The following is a 27,747-nucleotide window of genomic DNA, read 5'->3' on the forward strand; positions in this document are numbered from 1 at the left end:
GTTACTTGCTAACGCGCATGACCCTACACGTGCAGACCAACGCATCGCGGGCTCAGTGAAAAAAATCTGGTTGTTTTACCCTGTCGAAAAAATATACTACAGAATGTTGGTGGAAAGGGTCGCGTTTTCGTCGAAATGAGCGAGTTAACACCTGACGAGGTATGATTATGGGGTTGAGAGTTGTGAGAACTTGATTTTGATAAACTGAGGTGAAGATCTTTGGCAACACAGTATGCGCGCGAGCTTTGTATGACGGTGCATGTCATTTGATGTCATGAATGGTGCCATAATGTTGATAAAGCTTATTAAATAATGTTGAATTGTTTCGCCCAGTTTAGTACGAGGTATCCGTGTGAGTTCAAATCATAAGAATTAGTTCATAAGAATTAGAATCAGAACATAAAACTTAGTATTTCACCGTGCCCTTTGTGTTGTATTTATTTTCTGAATTGTGTTACGTCTTTTAATAGCTTTATTAAGTTCTTACTTAATAATGAGCATTGAAGATATTTTTACTTACATGTAACCAAGCTTTGTCATGAGTGTTCCGGAGAAACAGTCATTCCTTTTCCTGCTTTAACTATACTTATCAGAAGTAACATTACATGTACTAAATGTTACAGTCCCCTCTTCCCTTGCTTGCTAACGTAGTATGATATGGCATACTCTGTAATGTGATTTAGAATAAAAATTAATGTTTACAACATGTGCTTCCTGGCTCACTCAGGATGGAGCAATTACTTGTTACGTATTTTTAATGAAGAATGGTCTTATTCATTCAAAAAATTCTTCAAATTACATATTTGTTCCATTATCTAAGTTACCATCATAGACAGTCTGTGCTGTGAACATGTGCCCTTTGACTTAACAATGTGCAGTCCCAGATAACATCCATACTCCCCTCAAGGAAGGTTTTTTGTTTTGCATCTCCCCTCCCCCTCTCCCACCCCCCTTCAGGAAATTCCAGTTTAGCTTCATACTTTGCTTCTAAAATTTAATTGGCTTTTATGACCCCCCCTCCTCCCTAGGAATTTCCAATGACCTTCCATGGGCTGGTATGGATAATTTTCTGGAAGTGCACAATCCAGTAATTTACCAAAAAACCCTTTCTCCCGTCTCCAACACCCATGAGATAAAGGGCTCCAAAAATTTAATCAGTGATGTTATCACTTCAGCGTTTTTAGAAACTGCTGGAGTATGAATTGCGAGGTGTGTAAAACCTCCATTTCTTACAAACCAACTAACATTTGAACCATCTTTAATGAGTTACTTTAATCCAGTGGTTTGTTCTACAACTCAAAGGAATATGCTATAATTATGTATTCTTCTCATTTGAAACTGGGATTACTATGAACACCCATTATTTTTTATTTTTTTTTTATTTTTTTTCTATTTTGCAATACTAAATAACTACTTACAATACTTACAATGCTTACACTAAACAATACTTACAATACCTACATTACTACATTACAATGAACACCCATTATTCAATGTGTAATTAATAGCCTGACAGTATATATCCAAAACAGTTATCCCAGATTACGCAAAAATGATTTTTTTTGTAATAAACAACTTACCAATATCCAGCAAACAGTTACAGTCATATAATACAAAGAATGGTGTTATTTTGGGACTTGTGTTTGAAAGGAATAGCTGGTTATATAGTACTCAAATTACTTGACAAACCTTTTTCTGTTTGAAGTGTCTGTGTTTATTTATCCGTAGTTATTATTCTAACTTTACATTGTTATGTACATTATTAGTTAGCAGCATGCTATATTGATCACAGTTACAAATTGTTGTCTGTTAACATGACTTCAAAATCAATAAATCTTCAAGCAACTTTTCCTGCCATCAACAAGTCAAAAGGTTGCCCCACATTTGTTGAGCAGTAAATAATGCTGTTGAACAGTATACTTGGGATCACCTGCTTATTGATTCAAATGGCAAAATGCCAATTATTGGCACATCAGACTGACCAATTTTTAAACCATTACAACAGATTTAGTGGATGAATTAAATAGTAAGTAGCCACAACATTCAAGCGCCAGTATATAGGATTATAAATTTTTGTCAAGGAAACACTATCAGTGTACTTCATTGATATATGTTCTTGTAGGTGAGGCGTCGTCGCCTGGCCAGGCTAAATCAAGGTGGCCTATCAACATCTCCTACATCAGATGGCCAAACCATTCCCATGAGAACAAGCCTAAAACCAGTGACAGAAGATTCAGCTGTTAATACTCAAGACAGTGGTTATGGATCTTTGCCTCAATCATTTGATTTTGATGATCACTCACAAGAGACTGCCGATAAGTGTGGCAAGCGCACTTCCCCAACTAGTTCTTCTTCTCCATCAGAAAGTTATAAATTCAAAAGAACGAAGGATGGATTTGATAAAGACAATTCTGCTCATGCAAGGGTTAGTGTTGTGAGTGTATATAGGTTAAAACCTGCGACAACAGGACTGTGTAATGAAAGTTTGAATAGTACATTACAAATTTCTCTACATGTATGTCTTGATTAGTGTGTGAAGGATTTCTGTAGGTTGCTGTAATGAAACCATCCTCTGGAAAATACAAGTTGTACAATTTTGGTTTCAGAAAAACATTTTTTCGTTACTAAACCATGCGTGGTTGATCAGGGAATAACAGAATCAATTATTTCTCTGTGTCGCATATGCTTCCATCGTCTGCCAAGTTATGAAATGTGCCATCCATCATGATAATTTTCTTTGAAGGCTGATGTATGAATAAAGGTTCAGTGGTGGGATTGAGATTTGCGTTTTGTTTAGCAAAACAGTGTAACACAAAGTAAAGTTCTTTTACTGAATAACAAAAGCGAGTGTGCATCACATGCATTTGGAGGTGCTTGTGTGTAAAACAATGTGCATGCATTTTGTGTGTGCATTTTGATATTTACTGTAGGTGGTCAAATTATACCGGTAAACTTCAAAATCTTGCCTGGCCCTTACTTTTGGGTTACTTGCAAACTCTGCTTTTTCCCTGGAGCCATCTTTACTCTACTCTGAATCATGTTAGCCAGTTCCTTATCACTAATGATAGCCTTGTAACTGCTGTGTCAGGAAAGCTAATCATGTCATTTTCAGTCTCTAAGAATGTTACGCTGCTGTCTCCTGAGATGACATAAGAAGCTTTCATTGAAGTTTGATCCAGGATGTTGAAAGTGTCATTTACATACATGACACACACACTGTATAAAATAATATTAGGAAACATTTCCAGATTATGTTTTGCTTTTTGGGGTATAGCTGCTAAGTATACTGTATGCTCTTTATTGAGTGAAGTGTACCTCTGTGGGGGATTTGAAATAACCCTGGAATATGTTTGTAAATTTGAATCTATTTTATCAAGGACCACAATCTTTGCAGTTGGCAATGCTATAGTTTTGAGGTGTATCCAGTTTACCTTGTTTCCTGATAAAGTCAAATTATGTCCTACAGTTCTAAGGAGTTAAAAAATTTATACAGTTTTGTAATGAAACCTGTAAACGGCAATGATTCAGATCTTAGCTAGATATGATGCACCCCGCTAGCAGAGCCTTTCTTTTGCTTGCTCAATAAAAAAGGAGGCTCTGCTCGCAGGGTGGATATGATGGATCTCTGTTACTTCTTGTCCTGTTTTTAAACGAATATTTTTTGATGCAAACATGATTTTCTTTGTTTTTTTCTTTTGCAGTTGAATGTGACAGATGAGCAGATTCTGAAAAGCCTTTCAAACATATTTAAAGTTTCTCTGAAGGTAAAATCTAACAACTCAATAATGAAGTATTGAATAGTTTATCTTTTTTACATATTTTAAGCTATTGATATAGCTGTATCATGGGTTAAGACATTGCATTGGACAACATGAATATATCTGAAGGTACCAAATGGCACCCAAGGCCACCTGATGCAATAATGAAAGCTATTCAATGATTTCTGAAGTCTTCCTGAAGGTACATGTACAGTAACCTGAAGTTGTCTGAATGTTTCCAGTGGTGACCAAAAGATATCTGAAAACAAAACAAAGTCTTCCAAAGATTGTATAAGTTGACCCAAATATTACCAAAGACAATCTTAATTCTTTGAAAGATAATCATTATTGCCTGTTCATTTGTTCAACAAAAATAAAATCAGAGTTCTGGCAACAGGAGGCAAACTTCCTGTTGGGAGGACTCTGGTTTAGATGATCTTTTTCTCAGTTTGCCTGTGCCACTGACTCAACAATTTGTTTGTCATTTTTTCACCAGGCTTAAAACGTAACATCCTGACATTTCTTTCAAAAATTGATTCTTATTTAAATTCTCTCTTTTCAAACTTATATTTAGAAGTTTCATTCAATATTACTTGCACCAGTTTCCATGCAGCGGAATGACCTAACCTTAATTAAATGTGAATGTATTTGATTTTCCTTCACTCAGAGTTCTGAAGTGTCCCCGGATACAGTTTATTTACCTTCATTAGCAAGCAACCTTTCTGAAATGGATCTTAGCTCAGGTATTTACATGTAGGAATAAACTGCTTGTTTAATAACCTGGTTTTTGGTCTGCAGACTCCCTTAACTTACACATTTCTTTGTTTAAAAGAAACCGCATCTCACTGGCCATCTGACTTCAAAGTAGTCAAGCAGAAACATTTCACTGAAATGTTTTAACATGTGTAAGCTGCTATGGCCAGGGTTTGATAAAGATTGTTCTTTCCAGTTTTTGTGATATTACTGCATTTATGTGGCATTAAGCACATTGTTTTAAGTCTAACGCTGTAATGACCTTGCCTAAAAAATTAGAGAAATGACGATTGGTGAGAGGACACAATGGTTTTAATTAGTAGGTGATGACTTAACCTACAGAAAGAGGGTCTGATGAACTAACAAGTGGAGATGATGATCAAGGGCCATGACGAGACAAAGACGCGAACCCGGAATAATTTATTGTGGGTTTGCATCTTTTTACCGTTATGGAAAGGACACAGACTGTCCCGGCCTGAAAGGGGGGGGGGGGGGAGGGGGGGTGGGGAGGGTACTGAACAAACAATGAAAGTGCCTCAAGGCTATTGCCTAAGAAAAATTTCAAGGAGCCCACAAGGCCAAAACCCAAGAAGTTAGGAGCTCAACTGTGAAGTGTTAGGTGCTGCTGCAAAATAATTAGGCACCCAGAGCATTTTCTTGGGCGCCCCAGGCTACCAGGCTCCTGTTAGGCAGCGGCCTTGTGCCTAATACTGTATTAAATATTATTTTGCACAGTGCCGTAAGACCAGCCTGTGGCAGAAAGAAAAGCAGTATGACCTAAAATAGTGTGCGCTTGACCTGCGAACGGTCATTGGCCAAGGTCGTTACATAATTGTGTAAATACTCTAAGATGCGACTTCGCGTTCTTATGTGTTGAAGTGGGGTGAGCTAAATTAATAAGCTTGTGAGTATATCTGTTCAGGAACTAACAACCTTGTGGACTTCTACTAGAGCATAAGGCAAGAGGAAAAACGATGAATAAAATTGGCTACTAAATTATGAGAAACTGAATATGAGCTCAGCAATGAAATTAAGTTGTTGAGTCTGCAAAGACTAATGTATTTGACTCGAAAGTTAAATCAGTCCCAAGGCACATCTTTAAAAGTGTACTGTCTGCTTAAGCTACATGTAGAAACAGGGGGGTAGAAAAGCTCTCAATGAGACAAATCTGCATGCCATCGGCTTAAAGAATTAGCCAAACGTTTTGTACATTTGGAATGTGGCAAGTGGTCAGTTCAAAATCATTCACTGTTCAAAGCCTTAAACCATAGCTGATGTAAACAACATTGCATAAAAGGATCTCTCGAAGAACCAGAATTAATGATTGTTTGGGTGGCCACATTGTCACAGGAGACAAAAAAAATTTGTGCCGGCAAAGCTTGGAAGCCAACAGTTTGACTGCCATGATGATAGAGTGGAAGTTGTGGCCGTCAGATTTCAGAATAAAATTTGAAAGTTAAATATGAAATTCAATTATGTTTACTCATGATCACGCACGTTAGCGGTTTCTGGTGAAATCTGATGTACTGTACCCTCCCACTGTGTTGATTTGCATTTTAGGCTAAATTTTTATAGTACTGTCCCTCCCAGACCATGGGGTCTTTTTGGCAAGCAGACACAGTCGCTTTAACTTCAAATCTATACCATTGCCTGGACAAATGCTGCTAATTGATAAATAAATAATAATTCTTGGGTGGTTTTGTTTGGCGTGTTGAATGCCTGGGCAGTAGAGTACTTTGAGTGTCAGCTGGAGCTGTGATAAAAATGAGCTTGGTTGAAAGTAACGAGATTAGCTTGACCACAGTTACAACAAGAGTATGATTGACAAACATGAGTCGCACACCGTGATATCATAACATCGGTAACAACACTACAATTACCCATCCTCACAAAAAATGACAATTGACACAATTATTATAGGCTGAAACACCTTGTGCTGAAAAAATCATCACAGTAAATAAATAAATGTCAATGACTGTCACTCTAGGCAGATTTTGACTGCATTTTACCCATTTTTAGCCATACCCATTAAGCACCAAGACGTAAGCTACTATCAATCATCTGGTGGCTTTCTCCGTAGTTTGTACTGATGGATATGAAATGTTAACTCCTATTGCATTGCTTTTTATATATAGAACCCATTATTGTTTGCTTCCCCAACTGAGCAAGTTAATATTTTTAGTGATGCTGTGTGTAAATGTATGTATTTTGAGGTGTGTGGTACAGTTCCCTGACCAGTACATCCTTCTTTATAATTCTTTTGTGGTGGTTTCCTTTATGTACTACATGTATCTTTACTCTTTCTTTGTACCCAGGGACTGTTTGTAATCTTATAAGTCAGGTGATCATGGAGAGACTCACCCAGTCAGAAGGCCACCAAGGGGAAAGGAGTTTGAGTGCAACCTTAACCATTGCTGAAGAGACTTCACAAATGGCCATTGATGATAACTCATCTGACAGATTGTCTGAATGTAGCAGTCTTTTAGCAGAGGAAAAAACTGATTTACTCTCAGTTAGAGAGGCACCGATCATGTATCAAACCAAGCAACTCAAGTATTTGGCTCATAGTTATAACCGCACATTGAATGAAGAAAAGACTTACCCAAAGGTATCAACAATTAATATTTAATTTAAATTTATGTTATTAAGTTTTGCTTTCAAGTAAAATTTTCTTAAAACAAAATGTTCAAATTTCTAGTACTTACAAACTGTCAGGATATGGGCATGCATGTTACAGTGTTGAAGGAGAATATCCTTTCTTAGCACAAATATACTGAATAAAGGCAAAAAGAGCATTGAATGACAGAATCAAGGTCTTACTATGTATTCAATGTATTTTGCTCTTAGTGATAGACTCCACAGAAAGTTTCAGAAAGAGAGAACATTATTCTTAATTGCATGTATCAATCTGTACATGAAAAGGAGAAACAGACTCAGCTTTTATAGCACTCTGTTTTACTATATGGAATACATTACATGTTCAGTGGGTACATTATATATTGATTTGTTGACATCATTAATATTAGCGATACCAGGACGAAAGATGGATCACTACCACATCCCAGGCTCGCCAACAATGTGTATCATTTTCATTATGTGTTCTTCAAGGATGCTTCACTCAACAAAGGTGAGCTCTGGATCTACGCTTTATTATTACATTTCCTGTAGAGAATCATAGATCTATGTGACGATAATTTCAAGGAGCTAGTTGCTGTGACTCCCCATGCCATCAAACTCCTCCTGAATCCTATAATTGTAGTTCTCTATCAAGAATCAGAGACCTAGGTTGTATTCACACAGGTTTAAAATAGCAGCAAAAGGTGAAGTGAAGCGAAGTGAAGTGAAATGTACATGTGAGCAATAAACTTATATACCTACGTACAATGCAGTGGCCTGGGCACTAGTTATATGATTACTGCAGGCCGGAACTGGAAACCAAGTGATATCGCGACAAATCCTACCACAGTTCCCCTACTAGTGGCAGGACATGGCAGTTAAGAATAGGTCCACTTAATATTTAAGCGGAACGAAAACATCATTTAGAAATACATATTTTTGTTATCTCATCTATTTTGTCATAATTCTACTCCATTCAGATTACAAGACTTAGTATGACATGGCTGAGTTGTTCAGTCTGAACATGATAAGTGGCAACACTGCTCAAGTTCAGAAAGAGAAAGAAAAAATTACTGTCTTATCTTTAAGGCTTTGTATTTGGTCATTTTGTGTTGTTGTTTTAATACTTTTGTTCACATTCTTGTTCATGTCCCTGTGGTGTTTGTGCAAGGTCACCTACGCTGCTTTGATGTCCTACTAGTGGACACTTTAAAAAAGGATTACGCATTACCCTCATCTTTGGAAACACACAATTACCTTTAGTTTCTTTTTTAATCGTTTCCATTAAAAACTGTAACATCGCAACAGATCTCATGTATCCATAACTGTTTCAATAATAGGTCGGTCATTCAGAAATCTCCACTGGTGCCTCTCCTTATTAGCGATGAATGTGACGTTCCTTGGTTATTCCTGGTGGATCTTGTTACTCTAACAGCAAAGGACTCAAATAAATTTAAAGAGGTGAACACGTTTGTACATAATCATTATTAACTTGATTACTATGATTCATTTAGTCATTTGATGTCCTACAGTGTATTAAACATTAAATTATTACTTGTAGGTTTTTGCTCCAGTGCTGTTGAGTTTGAATCAAGAAATGCAAAAGCATCATCTTGCAAATGACAGATACAAAGCTCCTTTGCAAGTAAGTGTAATCAACTTACTACAAGAACTTAAACATGATACATTTTGTTACTGATTGAATGGGAGGGACTTATTTGTTTATGTGTTTATGATGATGAGCTTTGCATTGTTGCTATGTACAACTTGTATTTTATACATTTTAACTGTATATGCTTTAATAAAATGCTTTTGAAAAGTTACAATATTTATAATTTGTAGTTATAATAAAAAAATAATACATTTTCTTACTAAAAGCAAGCAAACATGATAATTTGCTGTTCCAAATTCATGTAATCTGTGGAAAAAATTATCTGTTTTTTTTTTCTTTGGAATCAGGCACTTTCCAAGTTGTGTGACATCCGTCTTGGAACAGCCTCTGTTCGACCCATCTGTAACCTGGTATGTTAAATATTTCCTTTTTGGGGGCTGGGGTGTGCTGCTGGGACTCTGAAATCCTTACCCTAAACCAGATCAAGTTCAGCTGCATTTTGCAATCCTGTACTAAACTAAAGACCAAAAATCCCTACCCTATCCCAGACTCACTATTTTCCAAAAACTTGGTTACTATCACAGCCCAGGCAAAACAAAATCCTCTACTTGTACAAATTATGACTTCAACTTAAACGCATTTTTTAAGTGTCATTTCCAGGAAAACCTAGTCTAGACTAAATTCTTCAAGCAATTGATCAGTCTCTTGGAAAATGATACCTTATTCTAGACCAAAACTCTCTGATTTCTATAAAATACCCACATTGCTTATGTTTGGAATCCCCCCCTCCCCCGCAGGCTTTTCGCAAGCTAGTGCCAGAGCAGCATAACTGTACCATTAAAATGACCAGTAGTAGAAGCCGGTCTTTGTAAACTGTCTGTGGTTTCCGAGGGTAATTTCTATTGAAAAGAAGCAATTGTATTCAATCTTTTACTGTCCTCAATGCTCCAACAAGTTGAGTCACTAGAGCATTAGCCCTCGGATATCTCAAAAACTCAGACCTCAGAAAAACTCAGACCCCATAAAAACACAGACCCCTGGGTGTCTCGAGTCTGAGGTCTGAGTTTTTGAGACACCCATTGACCCTCTAGGTTGTATAAATTACATTTGACTCACCTCAGACATCTGTCTTCCCCTAAACGGCAACCATGAGAACCATGTGCTTCTGTGCTATCAAAACTATCAAACTGGTTACCTACAATCTCCTTGCTCATTGTGTAAGTTGCTTTTTAGCAAGGTTTGTTCTTTAATTTGCATTGTTTTGCTACATGTGTATAATTATCAAGCTATTGACACAACTTCTGATTCTTGTCATGGCAAAAAAAAAAAAAAATTGGGCGGCCATGCCCAAGCCCAGGTTTTGTATACACCCAGGGAGGCAGGGTCTGAAAAGACAACATTTTAAATGAAAGTATTATATGAAGCTAAATTGGAATTTCCAGGGCGGTGTGGGGCTCCAACCAATCAATCCTTGTGTTGGAGGAGTGTGGATATTTTCTTGAACAGCACCTTTTTAAACCAAGTTATCACTTGTGTGATTAAATTATATTCAGTGTTTCCCAAAGTCAGCTGCATGTATAACCAAACATTCTGAAACATCATTTCTTCAAGCTTAGAATGTAAGTGACCAGTTTCATTTGTGAGAGTCTCCTATCTTTCTGGCTTTTCTGGTATCTGCTACAGTACATTTAGGTGACATTATTTTATTATTTAGTGAGTTTTTCTGAGTTTTGTTTAACCTTTCTTTCCCTAGATGGTGAATTTGCCGATGTGGATGCCATCTCCCTTATCAAGAGCAGAGGGGAAGGAGATTGAGAAGTTATCTCTTCTTGGACCTTTCCTTGCTCTTTCTGTATTTTCTGAAGACTGTGTAAGTTCCAACTACGAGCTGTACCAAATAATGGTTGAAAACACCGGCACCTATTGAACATTAGTACAATCATAATTCCTCATGTCATTCCATCAACGGGCTACTCTACGTTTTTGATTTGTTAGTAGTAGACATAACATGACATGTCTTATGATTATCTCTTTTACTCATTTCTAAGTTGAGAAATTGCCTTGATAATCTCAAACCAAAAAATAGACCTTCGAACCCCCCGATTTAGGAAATTATATATTTATTTAATAAGTCAGTGTTTATGAGGTTTTGTTAATTTTGTTTCTTCATTTGTGCTGCTTGCAAGAGAAAAGCTTGCTTAGTTATGAAGTGAAGAAAGCTGTTTTAGAGATGAGTGCATATGCAAGTGTTGGTTAATATTGACATGGGATAGTCTTCATGCATATTTGTGTTTTCATTCAACAGCCACAGATTGTGGATCAATACTTCTCTGAGTCCTCTGACAATGTTAAGCTTGTGACTGTCACCTTAAGAAGTGCTCTTCATTTAGTTAGGGTCAGTACATAATTTGCAAGATAAAAATAATTAAATGCACTTTTAATATGAAGATAACTTAACATGTGCTTACACTGAGTTTCTTAGTTTGCTCATAATTATGTCATTGCTGCTCGGTGAACTTGACAACGATACGTAAAGCTAAACACCATTTACAAATAAGCTTGTTCTAATAAAAGGAGTGTCTTCAGTCATAACAAAACTGGGCTACAATCTTTAAATCTTACTTCTTTCAATATGTGATAACTAATTCTTGAGATAATGGGAGACATGAAACTAGGATAAAGCTTGGTTGGGGAAGGGTGACATATGGTAGTGTTATCCAAGTATTACCCTTATCAGATTACCTCTGACCTTGATTGCAATCAGCTGCCTATTTTTGATTCATTTCAGTGAACATACAATTAGTTGAGAGAAGTCTGATGAATCAAAGTGTAGGAAATGAATATTTGCATGAAACTTAATGTTAGGGATAAATTTGGCCTGGTTGTTTAGCCCATATCTTGTCTGATATTATGTTTTTACAGACAGAGGTGTTCAAGATAATACACAGTATGTTAGTATCTACAGAGAGTCGAGATCCTTGTCTTACATTCCTAGCTACAGTGTTACAGAGAAATCACCGTAAAGCACAAATACAGGTCAGTAAACATATAAACTCTGTGGCGAGAAAGGGATTTCTTATGCAAGAGCAACTTACGTGTATGTATATATTTAAAAGATGGCTGTCCCAACAATAAAGCCTCCCAAATCACAGATGCAAACACCTAATAAACCTTAACAAGTTCAAGGACAGCATAAATATTTAGTTACTTTAAGTTTGAGTTTTAAGATATATTAAGCTGTTTTTTACTGTCAACAGTCAAGTGCGACTCATTGTGAAACACAAAATTCCCTTTAAGTTAAATAATGTTTTTGTACCCCCATCCCCCCCCCCCCCCAAAAAAAAATAGCTCCTTAAAAAAGTCCTTGAATGGTTATCCAGAATTTCCAAGTACTGAGAGACAGTGTTGATTTCAAACTAAATATCTTCTCCAATACTTCTTTATACTTGATGTTATGTACATCTAAAACTGAGTCTACTTGTACATACATAATATTTGAAAGCCAGGAAGATTTGCTTGTCTGAAAAAATTTCACACTCAGATAATTATTTTACAAATAATATGAAATCTGCGATGATCATTCACTTATTGATAATTTACAAGAGTTGTGAATTTCTTTAGGTTGATGATAGACAAGTTGCTTCTGATGGATTTATGTTGAACTTCATGACTGTTCTACAGCAGCTGTGTGCAAAGGTTAAAATTGAGAAGGTAAGCAACAACAGCTCTTATAATCTACAGGTAGATGATAAAATCCTGCACAGACATTTTAATTATCTTATCTTTGAAACCTTTAGGTTACTGAGAATTTTGAATCCAATTTTTCCATTATTTTCTAAACATTAATGCAATATTCTGTTACCAAAATTTATTGTTGAAAAATACTGAAGACAACCCACTGGAGAAATATCTGGTCATACGTTTAGTACTATTATAAGTAATGTTGTATTTATTTAAACCATACAAATTGTAAAAGTCAGTTCATGCACCATTGACTGAAAAGGGATAAAGCCGTTAGTAACTGTGTTGATGTCTTCTCAATATTTATTGATAGCGATATAATAATATCATATAATTTGTAATAAGTACACTGTAGTTGGAATCCTTGTAAATCAATGTCAGGATAGTTTTATTTGTTTCTGTTTGGTAAACAGGTGGACAGTTTGTACCTTCATCATCCCAAGTCAAGAATAGATATTTCCCAGGAATCCAGGCTCAAACTTACATCACAAGAAGTTTCACAGTGGAAACAAGAATTAGGTACCAACATCAACTTGCTCAGGCTGGAATGTGTCATTATTTATTAATTTTGGCATACATCACACAGCTAAAAAAAATGTTCTATTTAAAATGATACTAAAATTAATATTATACTGCTCTGGACATACATTATCATGTAACCCCACAATTTTGACTAACATGGGCATACATAATACAGTCAACTCCCAATAACTCGAACCCTCGCTAGGTCAAACCAATTTTCCTTTCCTTTTAACTCACGATAACTCGAACCTTTTTCAATTTTCCTTGAAGGTTCGAGTTATCGGGAGTCAACTGTAATTACAATCCTTCATGTTTTGTGGAAAAATGTCCAAGTTTAATAAAAAAAAATTGTGGAAAAACACTGAGATTCATTTTCATTTTGTTTCAACAGACAGAGGAAATTCATGGTTGGAGCCCAAATTTCCCACAGAATGTTTCTTCATGGCCATTGAAGTTCATCATCTAGCACTGTTACCTGCTTGTAGAAGACATTCACGCAGACAAAGAGCTCACCGTGACTTAACTCGCATGATTGAGCATTTGGACTCACACGAAAGTGAATGGATTGAAACACCAATGGCTTCTAGAAACAAAAGCCTGTTAAAGAAGTGGAGAGACCAGATCAAGGTAACAACATAATTTTGTTACATATTTGTTTGCGTTCAATATTATCTCTGACCGGTAGTTTCTTCATGCATGTGAACAGTTTCTATTCATGTATCTCGAGTCCAGTTGGTCAAAGCAGGGTTGAGCTAACTCAGGATTTGTACTAAGTTTTGAATTCTGCTTTAATTATGCCCATGTAGTTCATCAGTGTGGGTTCTTGTTAGTATTTATGTTGGCTTGGTTACTTTTTCTTCTTATGAGGATTATCAGGCTTCTGAACAGCCAGGCCCTGTTGCTCAAGTGATCTTTGTCTCATGTAGATATAATGCAACCAGGAACACCTGACCAAAGTATAAATTAAAGATATTATTAAAACTGGATCATTGTATAATTCCAGGCATTTGATTGGCTTTGTGGCCTATACCATGCCCGAAATTTAGGGACTGGTCATTAAATTGTCTTCTGGTTGTTCTTGCAAAGCGGAATCAGCAAGAACTAGCAATATTCTTGTGATTGTTTTTAATATGAGATGATTATGGCCAACTCGGCACCTCGTTGGCTATCTATCATTTCATATCTAACGCACACCAATTGAAAGAGTACAGTACAAGAAAAACCTTCTCCATTGTTCATGTGTTTTTTAACATCTTACATTTTCAAATCATAAACAAGTCATTACTGAGAGAAATAACAAACTCACTGCCAAATAAAAGTTGTAGATATTCACAGGAAAGAACAAAAACCCTCTTTAGAATTCAACACTGTGCATAAAATTGGCCATCTGATGATGATATTAAAAATATGGCTTTCTTTGGGCATTTTAGAAACTTGAAAATGGTAAAGCATGTTCAGATGTTGGTTTGCTTGATGAGGAACTGTTGCGTGGCTGTTTAAAGTTTTATGCCTTCATGGTTACCTGGATCTTGAAGCTTGTTTATCCAAGCAAAAAACAGTAAGTATGTTTTTGATTACTACCAGGGAATTTGGTTTGTCACCTTGCTCTCTTACTGTTGGTGGTAAGCACTGTTGAGGCTTAATAGCCAATGGCATCACAACTAAACCAGCAGCTAACCAATCACATTGAAGGACTGACAAATGGTTTTTCCAAAAATAGAGGTCTTGCAAATTTTATTCAAATTCCACAGTTCTCATAGTCTTCTTACTTAGCAGTTCTCTACATCTTGAAGTGTTGATCTCTCTCAGTCTTGATTATTTTGAAAGCTGTAATAGTGGTTTTAATGTCTTGTACTTGTAGCTTGGAAAGTCTCACTATAGAATTTTAATGTGTAAAATGTCTCCATCTTCCTTTTATAACACTTCAAAGTCTCATCCTAGCATTTCATAGTCTTGGGCCCACTAGGTAATAAGAGTAAGGTGGAGCAGGGAAGGTGCACTTTCCTCCCTTTGAGGCTGGATTCAGTATCATATGTTGGTTGAGTTTCTTGACATCCTTGCTCCAAGGGTTTTTCTTGGCCACTCCGGTTTTCCTGCTTCGAAATGTAGCATTTCTAAATTGCAATAATTTCATTCAAAAATCCTTTTGTTGGTCTGTTTAGGCTGAAGCTTCCTCTTCCAGAAAGCATATCCATGGAGCTTGCATCCCTGCCTGATTACTTTGTCAGTGATGTGGCAGAGTTTTTGCTCTTTGTCAATATGTAAGTACTGCAAGGGCCGTTTTAATGTCTGAAGCATGATAGGTCATTGTGTGCTAATTCACTTATTAAGTTATTTTGGATGATATAAGATCATGTGACTTAAGGACGGTGCCTACTATTGTTACTGCGTATACGTTTTGCGCCCTGCGAGATACTCGGGTTTCCTGTGGGTGATACCTATTAATACAGGGATATTTTTGCGCGGTTTAAAACTACGCGGAGAAAGCAGAACTTAGCAAGTGCTCTTGGTATTTAGCAAGAAAATTGGAGGTAATCATGTATTTTTCAGAGATAATAAAGCTTCAGTTTGTATTTTAGCACTTTTTAGAATTATTGTTTCTTAATTATCTCTAAAAATTGTGTGGTTACCCCCAATTTTCTTTTTTGGATTCCGATAGCCCCTGCTAAGATCTGCTTGCCCCGCATAGTGATAAACCACGTAAAAATACTTCTGTATTAGGAGGCACCGTCCTTAAAGGAACAAAATTATTATGGCATGAACATGATAAATTTATCTTTTGGTAAGTGGCAAGAAATAACAAAAGCACTGTCCATCAGCAACTATCAAACTGACAGTTATTCATTAACTATCATAATTGAGTGATGTAAAGACCCTTCTTCAAAATGGCGGCCAAAAATTCAAATAATTTAAAATTAAAAACGTATACCAGCACTAGAAAGAGCACTTTTACTTTAGTAACCCTGCAAAGTTTCAGCATATCATATGTAATAGCAGCTGAGAAAATGTAAGTTGAACGATGAAAAATTTACAGACGTTTGTATGACTGGGGGTATGATGTATACCCCCAGTCATACAAACGTCTGTAAAGTTGTCAAATTTCATCTTTCATTTCCTAAGCTGATATAACACCTAATATGCTGAAACTTTGCAAGGTTACTAATAAAAGTAAAGGTACTCTTTCCAGTGCTGGTATCAGTTTTTCATTCAGTTCAATTTTAACTCATTAAAATCTGTTGCCGCCATTTTGGAGAACGGTCTATTGCACTTTACTAGCAAAGCTATTTCTCAGTTCAAGTAAGCCGGAAAAATAGAAGTGTTTCTTCATTCTTGAGAAAATCGCCTGTTAGAAACCTGTGTTGAATATAACCATACAGTAAGTTAACATTTGGGTGAGTTTTGATGATTAGTTATTAATGGTGTTGATATGTTATCAGGCATGCATTCCCTGTACTGGAGGACCCTGTCATGAGTGATGTCATCACCTTTCTTGTTGTGTTTGTGTGTTCACCAAACTACATCTCAAATCCTTACCTTGTGGCAAAAATTGTTGAGGTTAGTATTTTCAAGACTTGTTCAGTTTTTCGTCGGTGTGTTTGTCCCAAAATTTCATTCAGATTTATCTTAAAAGAACCTCCACTCTTGAAATAAATTTCGTTGGAAAACATGGAATTAATATTTCTGTGTCGGCACAAGGCAGGATTTGATTATCGCTTATTTTCGTTTTAAAATTTCTCAGGCGCGTCCATGTTGGATTTTATGACTTATTCCGTTGCTCAATAGAACTTCTGCTTACTGACAATAGCGGCAAGCGTATGACCTTGGCGATGTATAAGTATTGGTACAGTTTCTAATATTGACAAGTAGACGCCATTTGAGTTTCGGTCCTTTTTCTGTTCTGACCACGTGTCTTTCCAAATATGTTTGTGACTCGCAAATCTTGAAAACCTTTTAAAGTGCCCCTGAGACGAAAATTTCATTTTCCACCTTTTGCATTTTCGTGTAGAATATGACCTTCTTACTCATGTTACCAAATTTCAATCCTTTACGGCAATTGGAAGTATTTTTTTTTAGCTTTTTATTCGAGATTTCACGGCCGCCATTACTTGGCCTTGTTCCGGAAGTTAAGGCTCAAATTACAGGAAGTGACGTCATTGGCTCAACACGAAAAATTCCACATGGCTAATTTTCATATGGATTCTACTTCATAAACTGTATTCTGCTGTTGCGAACTAAATAACAGCAGAATACAGTTTATGAAGTAGAATCCATATGAAAATTAGCCATGTGGAATTTTTCGTGTTGAGCCAATGACGTCACTTCCTGTAATTTGAGCCTTAACTTCCGGAACAAGGCCAAGTAATGGCGGCCGTGAAATCTCGAATAAAAAGCTAAAAAAAAAAAAATACGTCCAATCGCCGTAAAGGATTGAAATTTGGTAGCATGAGTAAGAAGGTCATATTCTACACGAAAATGCAAAAAGATGGAAAATGAAATTTTCGTCCCAGGGGCACTTTAAATACGAAGAGATGGTTCAAACAACTTCTTTGTGGAAGTGAGGGTTTCCAAGAAATGACGATTAGGAACTTTCTATAGCAATAATATGGAGGAATTCAGAATATAGTAGTTATGCAAGTCTTAAAAACCCCAAACATTTAGTGATATGGTTGTCAAATTATATCGTACCTTCAAAACGTCATTTCTTTCAATGCATTATGCATGATTCTCATTGTACTCAAGTAACGTATAAAATGCACTCCCCCCCCCCTCCTCCTTCTCTTCTTTCTGAAAGTAGATTGGGGCTCATTAGTGGTTTACATGTTGACTTGTGGCCTGTTTGTTATACTTCAGGTTTTGTTTGTAATGAATCCAAATATTCAGCCAGTAGCATCTAAGATTCACGAGATGATCCTGTCTCATCCACTGGCCTTGGATAACTTAGCTCCAGCTCTTATGAATTTTTACACAGGTATGAGCGTCTCTTCCACTTTGTGAGTATTGCAGTGCTGAAAAAAAAAGAAGGCAACGCCAACGAAAACTTCACTTGAAAAAATAACTTCACGTTTCTTGAACTACTTCGCGATTATTCCAATTGTTCAACTTGTACAATGTGGCTGAACTATCCACGAACAGAATTGGTAGGAACGGCGTTCAAGTTAAGGCAGATAATAAACAATTCACAGTAGTGTGTTAACGTTCTCTAAAATTTGGTCACTTTGGTGTTTTTTTCTTTTTTGTTTTTGTTTTTTTGCAAAGGACCGCGAGGAAAAGTAACAAATTTATAACGCAGAGTGGAGGAGGGGGGCCTTCGTTTATCTCATTAAATCCTATTGTTTTGTACCGATCTCGTTGCCGTCGCCGCAGTAGGTGTTTAAACTCCCTAATACTGATCTGTTGGGCGGTTTATGTCTAAGATTATGGATGATATTGACTTCTTAAAATTCTTGCTTTGTTTTGCTCTACAGATGTAGAAACAACTGGCAGCTCAAATGAGTTTTACGATAAATTTAGCATAAGGTATCACATCTCTATCATAATGAAAAGTTTATGGGAAGACTTGGGTCACAGGCAGGCCATCATGAAGCAAAGCAGGTGAGACGTTACTTCAAATGGCAAGCATTTAGTTATTGTGTAGCCTCTGGAGGATCCAATACTGAAGACAAATTTATTCATTATTACAATGATCCAGTTTTTAATAATTGTTTTTCATACTCTTTCAAACCCCCCCTTCCCCCTTTTTTTTTTTTTACTGCACCAAGCTCTGATTGTAATAAATTCCCGTGGCACCTATCAGGAACTGTAGTTCCCATCTGCTGGTTTTCCAATAAAGGGTAGTCAAATTGTCGACTCAAACGACAGTCACACTCAACACGGCAAAACTGTACCCTAGCTTGTGGTATTTGGCTTCAGCCATCTGTTCTTCTGGGACCGGACAGTATTGAATGGTACAACCATTTGTCTCCTAGAGAGCTTCGTTTGACATGGCCTCTATCGAATCAAATTGGGCTGTTAACTCAGTGCTGCAGCCTCCTTGTTAATTGTTTATAGTCTCTCCTTCAACGAATACGAGTTCGTGTAATTATTTGGTAACCGTGGGTGAAAGATGTTGTTTTGATTGTAGGACGGACCACTTTGTCCGTTTTGTGAACATGTTGATCAATGACACCACTTTCCTGCTGGATGAATCACTTGATTCATTAAAGAGCATCAATGAAACCCAACAAATGATGGCTAATGTGGCTGAATGGGAATCACAGCCTAGGGTAAGTTTAAACTCAATTGTTGGTTTTGTTAGCCAGTCCCCTGTAGTAGCGGTAAATTCAGCTGTATTTGAAGGCTCTCATTGCCATGGTTATGATTTCTTTTCTTTCTCCTCTTATTAACTATTGTTTATTTTGCTCTCGGCTGTAGGAGGTGCGTACCTCTCGCATGAGGCAGCTTGCAACAGATGAGCGTCAATGCCGCTCATACCTGACTCTCGCTTCTGAGACTTTGGAAATGATGTTGTACCTCACTAAACATGTGCAGGGACCTTTCCTTAGACCCGTAAGTTTTTTCTGATGTCAGATTGGGACAATTTGAGTACATACAAAGTGTCCTTTTTTCATTGTTATAGTGAAAAATATTGAACCAAGAATAATTATTCATCGGAAAAATTGTCATACTTTTTTTTCCTAACCATTGTTTTCAAGGTTTTTTTTTTTTAGTCTGGATCTTGTTAGCCATGAAATGTAAATATTGATTCATGATTCATCGTATATGTTTACTAATGGATGCAGTCCGGGGCCGGGGAAAGAAGGGCTCACGGACCGTCTGAGAAAAGAGAGACATGCTGCTTGTTAGTTGTTGTAATATTTAGCTTGTTATCTCCGTACTATAAAACAGGTTCCTGTCGTTGGTTATTCTGTTTGATGCGGTCATTGATATGTTTCATTTCTTTGGCAGGAATTGATTGATCGCATAGCAGCTATGCTGAATTTTAACCTGCAGCAACTTTGTGGACCAAAGTGCAGAAATTTAAAGGTGTTGCTTTATTTACCGTGATTATCTCCGAAAGGCATTTAGTTTGTTATATGTAGTGGCCACAGTATATATTTCACAAATGCTTTTTGAAACTTAAATCTCAACCATTGATGTCACTGTTTAGCGAGGATGAATTCATAGTGGTTCATAGAGCTTTCTTGTTAGCGTTTTTCATTTCTAACATTTAATGTTCGATCGAAAAAAAGCAGTTGTTTGCTCGTATATTGACAACTGTTATCGATTGTTGTGTACCTGAACTGGGAAACCTCTCGTGGCCCGAACAGTTCCAGGCCGTGAGAAGGCGCGGGTACTAGTCCCAAGGAGCATTCTCGTTAGGGACATTTCATAGGTTTCGTTGAGAGAGCGATCTGGTTCAAACTCAGCAAAAGAAAAAAGAGAAGAGTGAACAGTCGGAATGTTGTACACGAGAACATGTGTCTGGGGAAGATCACATCAAATCCCAAGGCAGAAATGTCCCGATAATCGGTCTGTGTCCCTTCCTTATCTCATTGCCGAGTGTTTTATCTGTTAACAGGTAAAAAATCCCGAAAAGTATGGATTTGAGCCGAAGACTTTGCTGGATAGACTCACACAGATTTACGTGAATCTTGATTCCGATGAATTCGCACAGGCTGTCGCAGGAGATCAGGTTAGAGAAGATACCCGTGTCATGTGTGTGCAAAAGAAGCAGAGTTTCATACTTCTGTTTTGTTACCTCTTTTTGTTTCAGCGATCGTACAAGAAAGAATTGTTTGACGACGCCGCAAAGCATCTTCATAAAACGCTGCTTAAAACGGAGGTGAGTGTTTAGTAGGTGTCAGGAATACACTGCTGGCAGCTTGTAGTTTGCTGAATACGAGTTTTGGTTTTATCAACAGAATTGACAAGGTAATTTGGCCTCCGTAAAGAAATTCGAGTACTGACGTTTCGAAAGTTAGCCCTTCGTCCACTTTACTTATCGGCTGAATAGTCGAGTTGGCGGCTAATGGAAGCGAAGTTCCGCGCAACGACGCTCGAGCGAGTGGACCAGCCGATTAGAGAACTTTCTCGCGTGATTTGCTCGTCCTCTGTAGCATTAGTACTGCTAGCAGACCACCAAAAGCAAACACCTGCTACTTAAGGTGGCTGGCGCCGTTGTCCATTACTTTCCAGCGCTTACGCTTTGAAAGATCCCTCTTTATTAGTTGATACAACAATAATGATACAAAAAACAGCGTTAAGATTGGTGAACAAGTTATGGTCATTTTCTCCGTGTGATGGGTTGCCATATCAACGGTATTACCTGTTTTAAACCGCCCTTGTTTTATCTTTAAATGGTTGTAACTCAAAAACGAACTCGTTGACCCCATTTTCATTATAGAACTGAATCAGCATGTTTAACAGCCACTGTCTGTAAATATCGAGAATCCGGCGTCAGTCGTGAAATTTTCAATTCCTTCATATTTTGCCCAAATAACCTCTATAGTGAGTTACTTTCGAAAATACTATTCAAAGGACCTGAAGCGCTTTGGTTTTTTCAAAATCTAACAAAGTTCGAAAAACGCCATTTTGGCCTTCCGGCGGCGTCGAAACTACAATAAAATTATGCATTTTCTTTTTGCTCGTTCAGATCAACGCAATAACATCTATCGATGTACTTTGGTTAACTCATAACAGAACTCTTAATAACCCTGAATCACTAAATTATTTTGAGAAAGCTCTTGAAAACTGCTTGTTTTTGGCTGTTACAATTACCCTTATTACAGCGCTCTAGCGGATAAGGTAATTTTAGCTAACTTTAACAGCAACAAAAGCCCACTGGTACATGTAATTTGAAGTTGAAACTAGCATGGTCTTAAAGCCCATTCTTTATAGTTTGTTGTATAAAAATTGCTAAGGCGGCCCGACAAAAGTGTCCTGTCGAGAGACGGAAACGTGAAGTGTACTTTCTGGAATTTCGACCTTTCACGAAGCGAACAAGAAGCATCCCGATTCCGAACAGAACTGCACATTGTAAAATCTACCGATGGAAACCTGTTTCGAAATCCTGGATGCATCAAAACAGTATTGTACTCAAAGCTACAATCCCTTTTGATTGAAAATATTATTATGTCAACACTTGTGGAAAACAGGAGACGTGTAGTTCAAGCCGTGAAATATGTAATTCAACGCCGCGCCGAGTAGATATCTACAGTACCACGCACGTGTACATGACGCAAGATTGCTACATCGTTCCGCTATTATTTTACCGTTAAAACTAAAAAGAAGATCCTCAATATCATGCATGTTGTCGTCTTCCTTCGTTCATTCTTATCTCGAGATTTTTAAGCTCTGAAGGAAACACGCCACACGCCAAAAAACAAAACAAAACAAACAAACAGGACGATCAAATTCCAAGACAAATGCAAATAGCTGCAAATTCAGGCCCGATTTAGTATTCAGTTGATTAAGACAACCGCACATTTATTTTATATTCCAGTGATACGGCATAATGTACATCAAATGATTATGTAGACAAAGTAAAAACAAACTATTGGCAATGCTAAAGTACCAATTGGGAAAGCGACTGTTAACAAGGTAAACAAAACAATTTCAACCTCACCGGTCTTTTTGCAATCCTTGAGAAAATGTAGTGAATTCCTTGCTTCTATAGTTATGTATGCCAAACTTGCTTCTATAGGTATATTTGGCAACCGGTAGGCTTGTTTCCTCCAAAGGATGTGATAAAATTCAGTACACTGGAGTATCGCAATAATCTTCCGTAAGGTACAAAAGTTACTTTTATAATTGGTCAATCACGCCAAATGGTCCAGATTTCTTCCTCTACAAAACGTTCCAGAACGTCGCTTGTGGCCGGATTTTGAAGTAGTTTTTTTGGCCTGTCTCAATAACTTTTGTCCTCTGGGAAGCTTGCTAACGGTCACTGTTATAGCCTTGTCGGGAGCCGTGTGTAAATACATGTATGCGACTTTGGTTGGTGGTTTGTGCGGCTCCAGTTCAGAGAATCCAGCAACTGTTGGAATGCGTGACAGTCTATCGCGCGTCCAAGGGCATCTCGCATTTTGCCAAGAAAGGACAGTTAGCGACGATTGTGGAGTGGACAGTGAATCAAAATTGCTGCTTTCCCAAGCAGGTTAGGTGTCAAATAATTATAAACTTCACAGTACACATTGTCACGGTTTTTAGCGCTCAAATCAGTGGAGCCGCGCGCGTTGCGCGTTGCGCGTTGGGAGGGGGTAGGGGGGTGGGCAATGGAACTGGAAGGTGGAAAAAAAAATCACAGGAAATTTTTCAACAAGGCTGCTGCTAAGGCCTTGTTTTGCTTGGCTCCTGTGTTTAAATGCAAATGGTTCTTTTAGGACCTAAAAATTAAAATAAAATTATTTCCAAGACCAAAGTTTAAAAAATCCAATTGCTTAAAAAAATCATCCAGCATCAACATCCCTTCCTCCACTGTGCACGCGCCCGAAAAGAAAAAGGTAAGAGGAGAGAGCAGTCGGTCCCTTGAAAGACTAGAACTTCTAGCTAGCAGAATTCCAGCTTGATTATAGCTTTCAGAGTTAGAGCCCTTGCTCTGAAATGAAAATGATGATGATGATGATGATTTAAATATGAACACGATACACTCCTTTTTTTTAGTTTGTAACTTTAAATTTAAAGTGAAGTCATTTATTTAATTTCAAAATCACAGGGATTACTTGCGCAATCTCCCGAGCCAGAGGCGCATGATAAAGTGCTTCCCTATAATTAAATTTGATTTTTGAGGAGAGGGGAAAATCGGAGTACTCGGAGAGAAATCTCTCCAAGCAAGGACGAGAACCAACCATTAACTAAGCCCTCTTATGACACTGAGAACTAGAATCGAACCCGGGCCACATTCAAACCAAATTTCCGGAATAACTACCTACATGATAATGACGACGAGGTGTGCTCCTTTTTCATCTTTTTTCATGTTCAGCCAAGCCTGACGTTTCGGCTCGTTCGATGGATGCCCGATGGCTATACCATGCTGATGAGCCCAAAACAGTTGTCTACACAGGACTACACACTCAGAGCAAGAGGGGGAGTCGTAATCTTCCAAGGGAACGACCGTTTTCTCTTCTTACCATTTTTTGTTTGTTGTTTGTTTGTTTTTCGCGGAGGGTAAGGGCCGGGCCTGATGCTGATGCTTCTGAGCAACTGAATTCTTTTTTCAACTTTAGTTTTGGGAATAAGTTTTATTTTTAGGTCCTGAAAGAACCATTTGCATTTAAACACAGGAACCAAAGAAAACAAGACCTTAGCAGGAGCCTTGTTGAAATTTTTCCTTTGACTCAATGTGCGCGAGTTTTTCCACCTTCTAGTTTCAATGCCCACCCACTCCCCCCAACTCCCAACGGGCGCCTCCACTGATTTGAGCCCTAAAAACCGTGACAATGTGTAATCTGAACCTTGCAATTATTTGACATCTTACCTGCTCGGGAAAGCAGCAATTTTGATTCACTGTCCTCTCCACAATCGTCGCTAACTGTCCGCGAGATACCCTTGGAAGTCCTTTATACACCGCGCGACAGACTGTCACGCATTCCACAGTTGCTGGAGCCGCACAGGCAGCAAGTCGAATATTTACACACCGTTCCCGACAAGGCCATAACAGTGCCCGTTTGCAAGCTTCCCAGAGGACAAAAGTTATTGGGACAGGCCAACAAAACTACTTCAAAATCCGACCACAAGCGACGTTCTGGAACGTTTTGTAGAGGGAGAAATCTGGACCATATGGCGTGATTGGTCAACTTTAAAGTAACTTTTGTACTTGACGGAAGGTAATTGCAATACTCCAGTGTAAATTTACACCCTTTGGAGGAAACAAGTCTACCGGTTTGCTAACTTTACATATGGGAGCAAGTTTGTCATACATAGCAATAGAAGCAAGGGATTCACTAATTTTCTCAAGGATTGCCAAAAGACCGGTGAGGTTGACATTGTTTTGTTTCCAACTACAAATTAATTTAGAAAGCTTGTTAACAGCTTTCCCACGGTACTTTGACATTGCTGAAAGTTTGTTTTTACTTTGTTTACGAAATTATTTGATTTACATTATGCCTTATCACTGGAATATAAAATAAATGTGCGTTAAACTGAATACTAAATCGGGCCTGGATTTGTAGCTACCGTATTTGCATTTGTCTTGGAATTTGATCGCCCTGTTTGTTTGTTTGTTTTGTTTTGTTTTGTTTTTTTTTTTTTTTTGGCGTGTGGCGTGTTCCCTTCAGAGCTTTTAAAAAAATCTCGAGATAAGAATGAACGAAGGAAGACGACAACATGCATGATATTGAGGATCTTCTTTTTAGTTTTAACGGTAAAATAATAGCGGAACGAAATAGCAATCTTGCATCATGTACACGTGCGTGGTACTGTAGATATCTGCTCGGCGCGGCATTGAATTACATATTTCACGGCTTGAACTACACGTCTCCTGTTTTCCACAAGTGTTAACATAATAATATTTTCAATCAAAAGGGATTGTAGCTTTGAGTACAATACTGTTTTGATGCATCCAGGATTTCGAAACAGGTTTCCATCGGTAGATTTTACAATGTGCGGTTCTGTTCGGAATCGGGATGCTTCTTGTTCGCTTCGTGAAAGGTCGAAATTCCAGAAAGTACACTTCACGTTTCCGTCTCTCGACAGGACACTTTTGTCGGGCCGCCTTAGCAATTTTTATACAACAAACTATAAAGAATGGGCTTTAAGACCATGCTAGTTTCAACTTCAAATTACATGTACCAGTGGGCTTTTGTTGCTGTTAAAGTTAGCTAAAATTACCTTATCCGCTAGAGCGCTGTAATAAGGGTAATTGTAACAGCCAAAAACAAGCAGTTTTCAAGAGCTTTCTCAAAATAATTTAGTGATTCAGGGAGATCAAGAGTTCTGTTATGAGTTAACCAAAGTACATCGATAGATGTTATTGCGTTGATCTGAACGAGCAAAAAGAAAATGCATAATTTTATTGTAGTTTCGACGCCGCCGGAAGGCCAAAATGGCGTTTTTCGAACTTTGTTAGATTTTGAAAAAACTAAAGCGCTTCAGGTCCTTTGAATAGTATTTTCGAAAATAACTCACTATAGAGGTTATTTGGGCAAAATATGAAGAAATTGAAAATTTCACGACTGACGCCGGATTCTCGATATTTACAGACAGTGGCTCTTAAATACAATATTTTGCAAAGTTAAAAAAACATCTACCAGAGGGGCTCATAGCCACGTTAAATTTTCGAAAATGTGAGACATTATATACGGGCGTAAAGCTCGTGTCATTTAGCAGAGTGAAAGTGAAGATGAAAGCCTCTCTGTCCGCATTCATGCACTGTTGGTGACTTACCAACACTCTCAACGGATTTGGAGCTAATGAGATAAGTCTTGGAAGTCATCGAGAGCCGTTCTCACAGAGAGATAATTACCAGGGCTTATAAAGTTTATCTTTCTTTATCCAGGTGGAGATTTATCTTTTTAAAGAATTTGCAGCCAAAGTGGAAAGAAAATCGGCGGAAAACGCTGCTCTGGAAGAGGATTATGATGACGCTCCTGACGAATTCAAAGGTAACTTGTCTTGCAAATTCATACGTCAGTCAATCAGTCAATCAATCAATCAATCAATCGATCGATCGATCGATCGATCGATCGATCAATCAATCAATCAATAAACCAATCGTTTTTTATTATTACCATAGTGAAAGTTTTCCTTGTATAATCCCGATTTCTGACAGATCCACTGATGATGACACTGATGCAGGAGCCTGTGATCCTACCAACCAGTGGTAAAATCATGGACCGTCCAGTAATCACGCGCCATTTGTTAAACTCGGACACAGACCCTTTCAACAGACAACCGCTGACAACGGATATGCTCAAGCCAGGTGCAGTTTTAATAACCCCTTTTGTTTACTGAAGCTATCTCCTTCGGCAATCTTTCTTCTTTTTTCAGTAGGAAATGTACCATTTTCGAGGAATGTTCCAAGCCAACATTGTTTTCTTTTTTGTTTAGCTACTGAACTCAAGCTACAGATTGAGGAGTGGATCAAGTCACGAAGAAACAAATCTGAGTGATGGAAAACTTGCAAAAAACTACAATGCAAAATAATTTCATTTAAGGGCAGGCCCCTGTCTTTGATTATTAACAGTTTCACGTGTTATGTTTTGTTGGTGGAAGTCACTTCTTGGGCAAAGCGAGGCTCGTCGGTCTTCAGCTTCTGTGGTTTGTCTAATTGTTTTTTTTTTCAAGGTTTGTGAAATAAAGTCCATTTCTGTTACTATAAACATGAGCGTTTTGTTGGGACTGTCGATGTGATGAGAGAATTTTAACCGACAAGTTACCAAGTTGAATTTACCAATGACATAATAAATGTAAAGTTAAGAACAAGAATCGAATAAAAGGTTGGTACGTTGATCAGTTCTCAGTTGGTCACGGGTTACTAATCTTGTATTCTTTGGCCGTAGGTAGTTAAATACGTTGATTTCATGTTTGTTCGATGTGGCTTTTTACACGTTTGGCAGTGTAAACGTATTGGGGATAATTTAGTTTATTAGCGGTGCTATGAAAATTTATTTTAAACCGCAGTGCATGAAACCACGTGTTGATAAATCGCTTGCCAGTTGTGATGCATTGAAGCTTACCATCTCCTTTATAACGAGTTTTCTTTATTATTTTAAAAAAGAACACAAATAAATTTTCTCTTACATACAATTGTAGCGTCTTCTTTTAAAT

General features: G+C 37.6%; 1 protein-coding gene across 1 annotated transcript; it reads left to right on the forward strand.

The window, feature by feature from the left end:
- The first annotated feature begins 30 nt into the window (after positions 1-30).
- LOC146489601 (ubiquitin conjugation factor E4 B-like) lies at positions 31-27,429 on the forward strand. The gene is made up of 28 exons (XM_085103422.1): positions 31-159; positions 2,123-2,425; positions 3,702-3,764; positions 4,426-4,501; positions 6,827-7,119; positions 7,538-7,638; positions 8,468-8,588; positions 8,689-8,772; positions 9,087-9,149; positions 10,493-10,609; positions 11,045-11,134; positions 11,662-11,775; positions 12,361-12,450; positions 12,894-12,999; positions 13,394-13,629; positions 14,433-14,560; positions 15,165-15,263; positions 16,440-16,557; positions 17,854-17,971; positions 18,468-18,594; positions 19,124-19,265; positions 19,414-19,548; positions 19,948-20,025; positions 20,561-20,674; positions 20,756-20,824; positions 26,477-26,582; positions 26,750-26,899; positions 27,028-27,429. Exons 1-28 carry the CDS (start codon positions 136-138, stop codon positions 27,087-27,089), a joined length of 3,327 nt encoding a protein of 1,108 aa, XP_084959548.1. The 5' UTR covers positions 31-135; the 3' UTR covers positions 27,090-27,429.
- Positions 27,430-27,747: the final 318 nt, after the last annotated feature.

The sequence above is a fragment of the Pavona decussata genome, unplaced genomic scaffold (assembly GCF_977016875.1).
Source record: "Pavona decussata unplaced genomic scaffold, jaPavDecu1.1 SCAFFOLD_4, whole genome shotgun sequence".
NCBI lineage: Eukaryota > Metazoa > Cnidaria > Anthozoa > Scleractinia > Agariciidae > Pavona > Pavona decussata.

Coding starts and splice junctions, on each gene's coding strand:
- LOC146489601 (XM_085103422.1), top strand. CDS start 136: ATGAGCGAGTTAACACCTGACGAG. Junction 14,561..15,164: donor GTTTATCCAAGCAAAAAACA/GTAAGTATGTTT, acceptor TGGTCTGTTTAG/GCTGAAGCTTCCTCTTCCAG. Junction 26,583..26,749: donor CGCTCCTGACGAATTCAAAG/GTAACTTGTCTT, acceptor GATTTCTGACAG/ATCCACTGATGATGACACTG.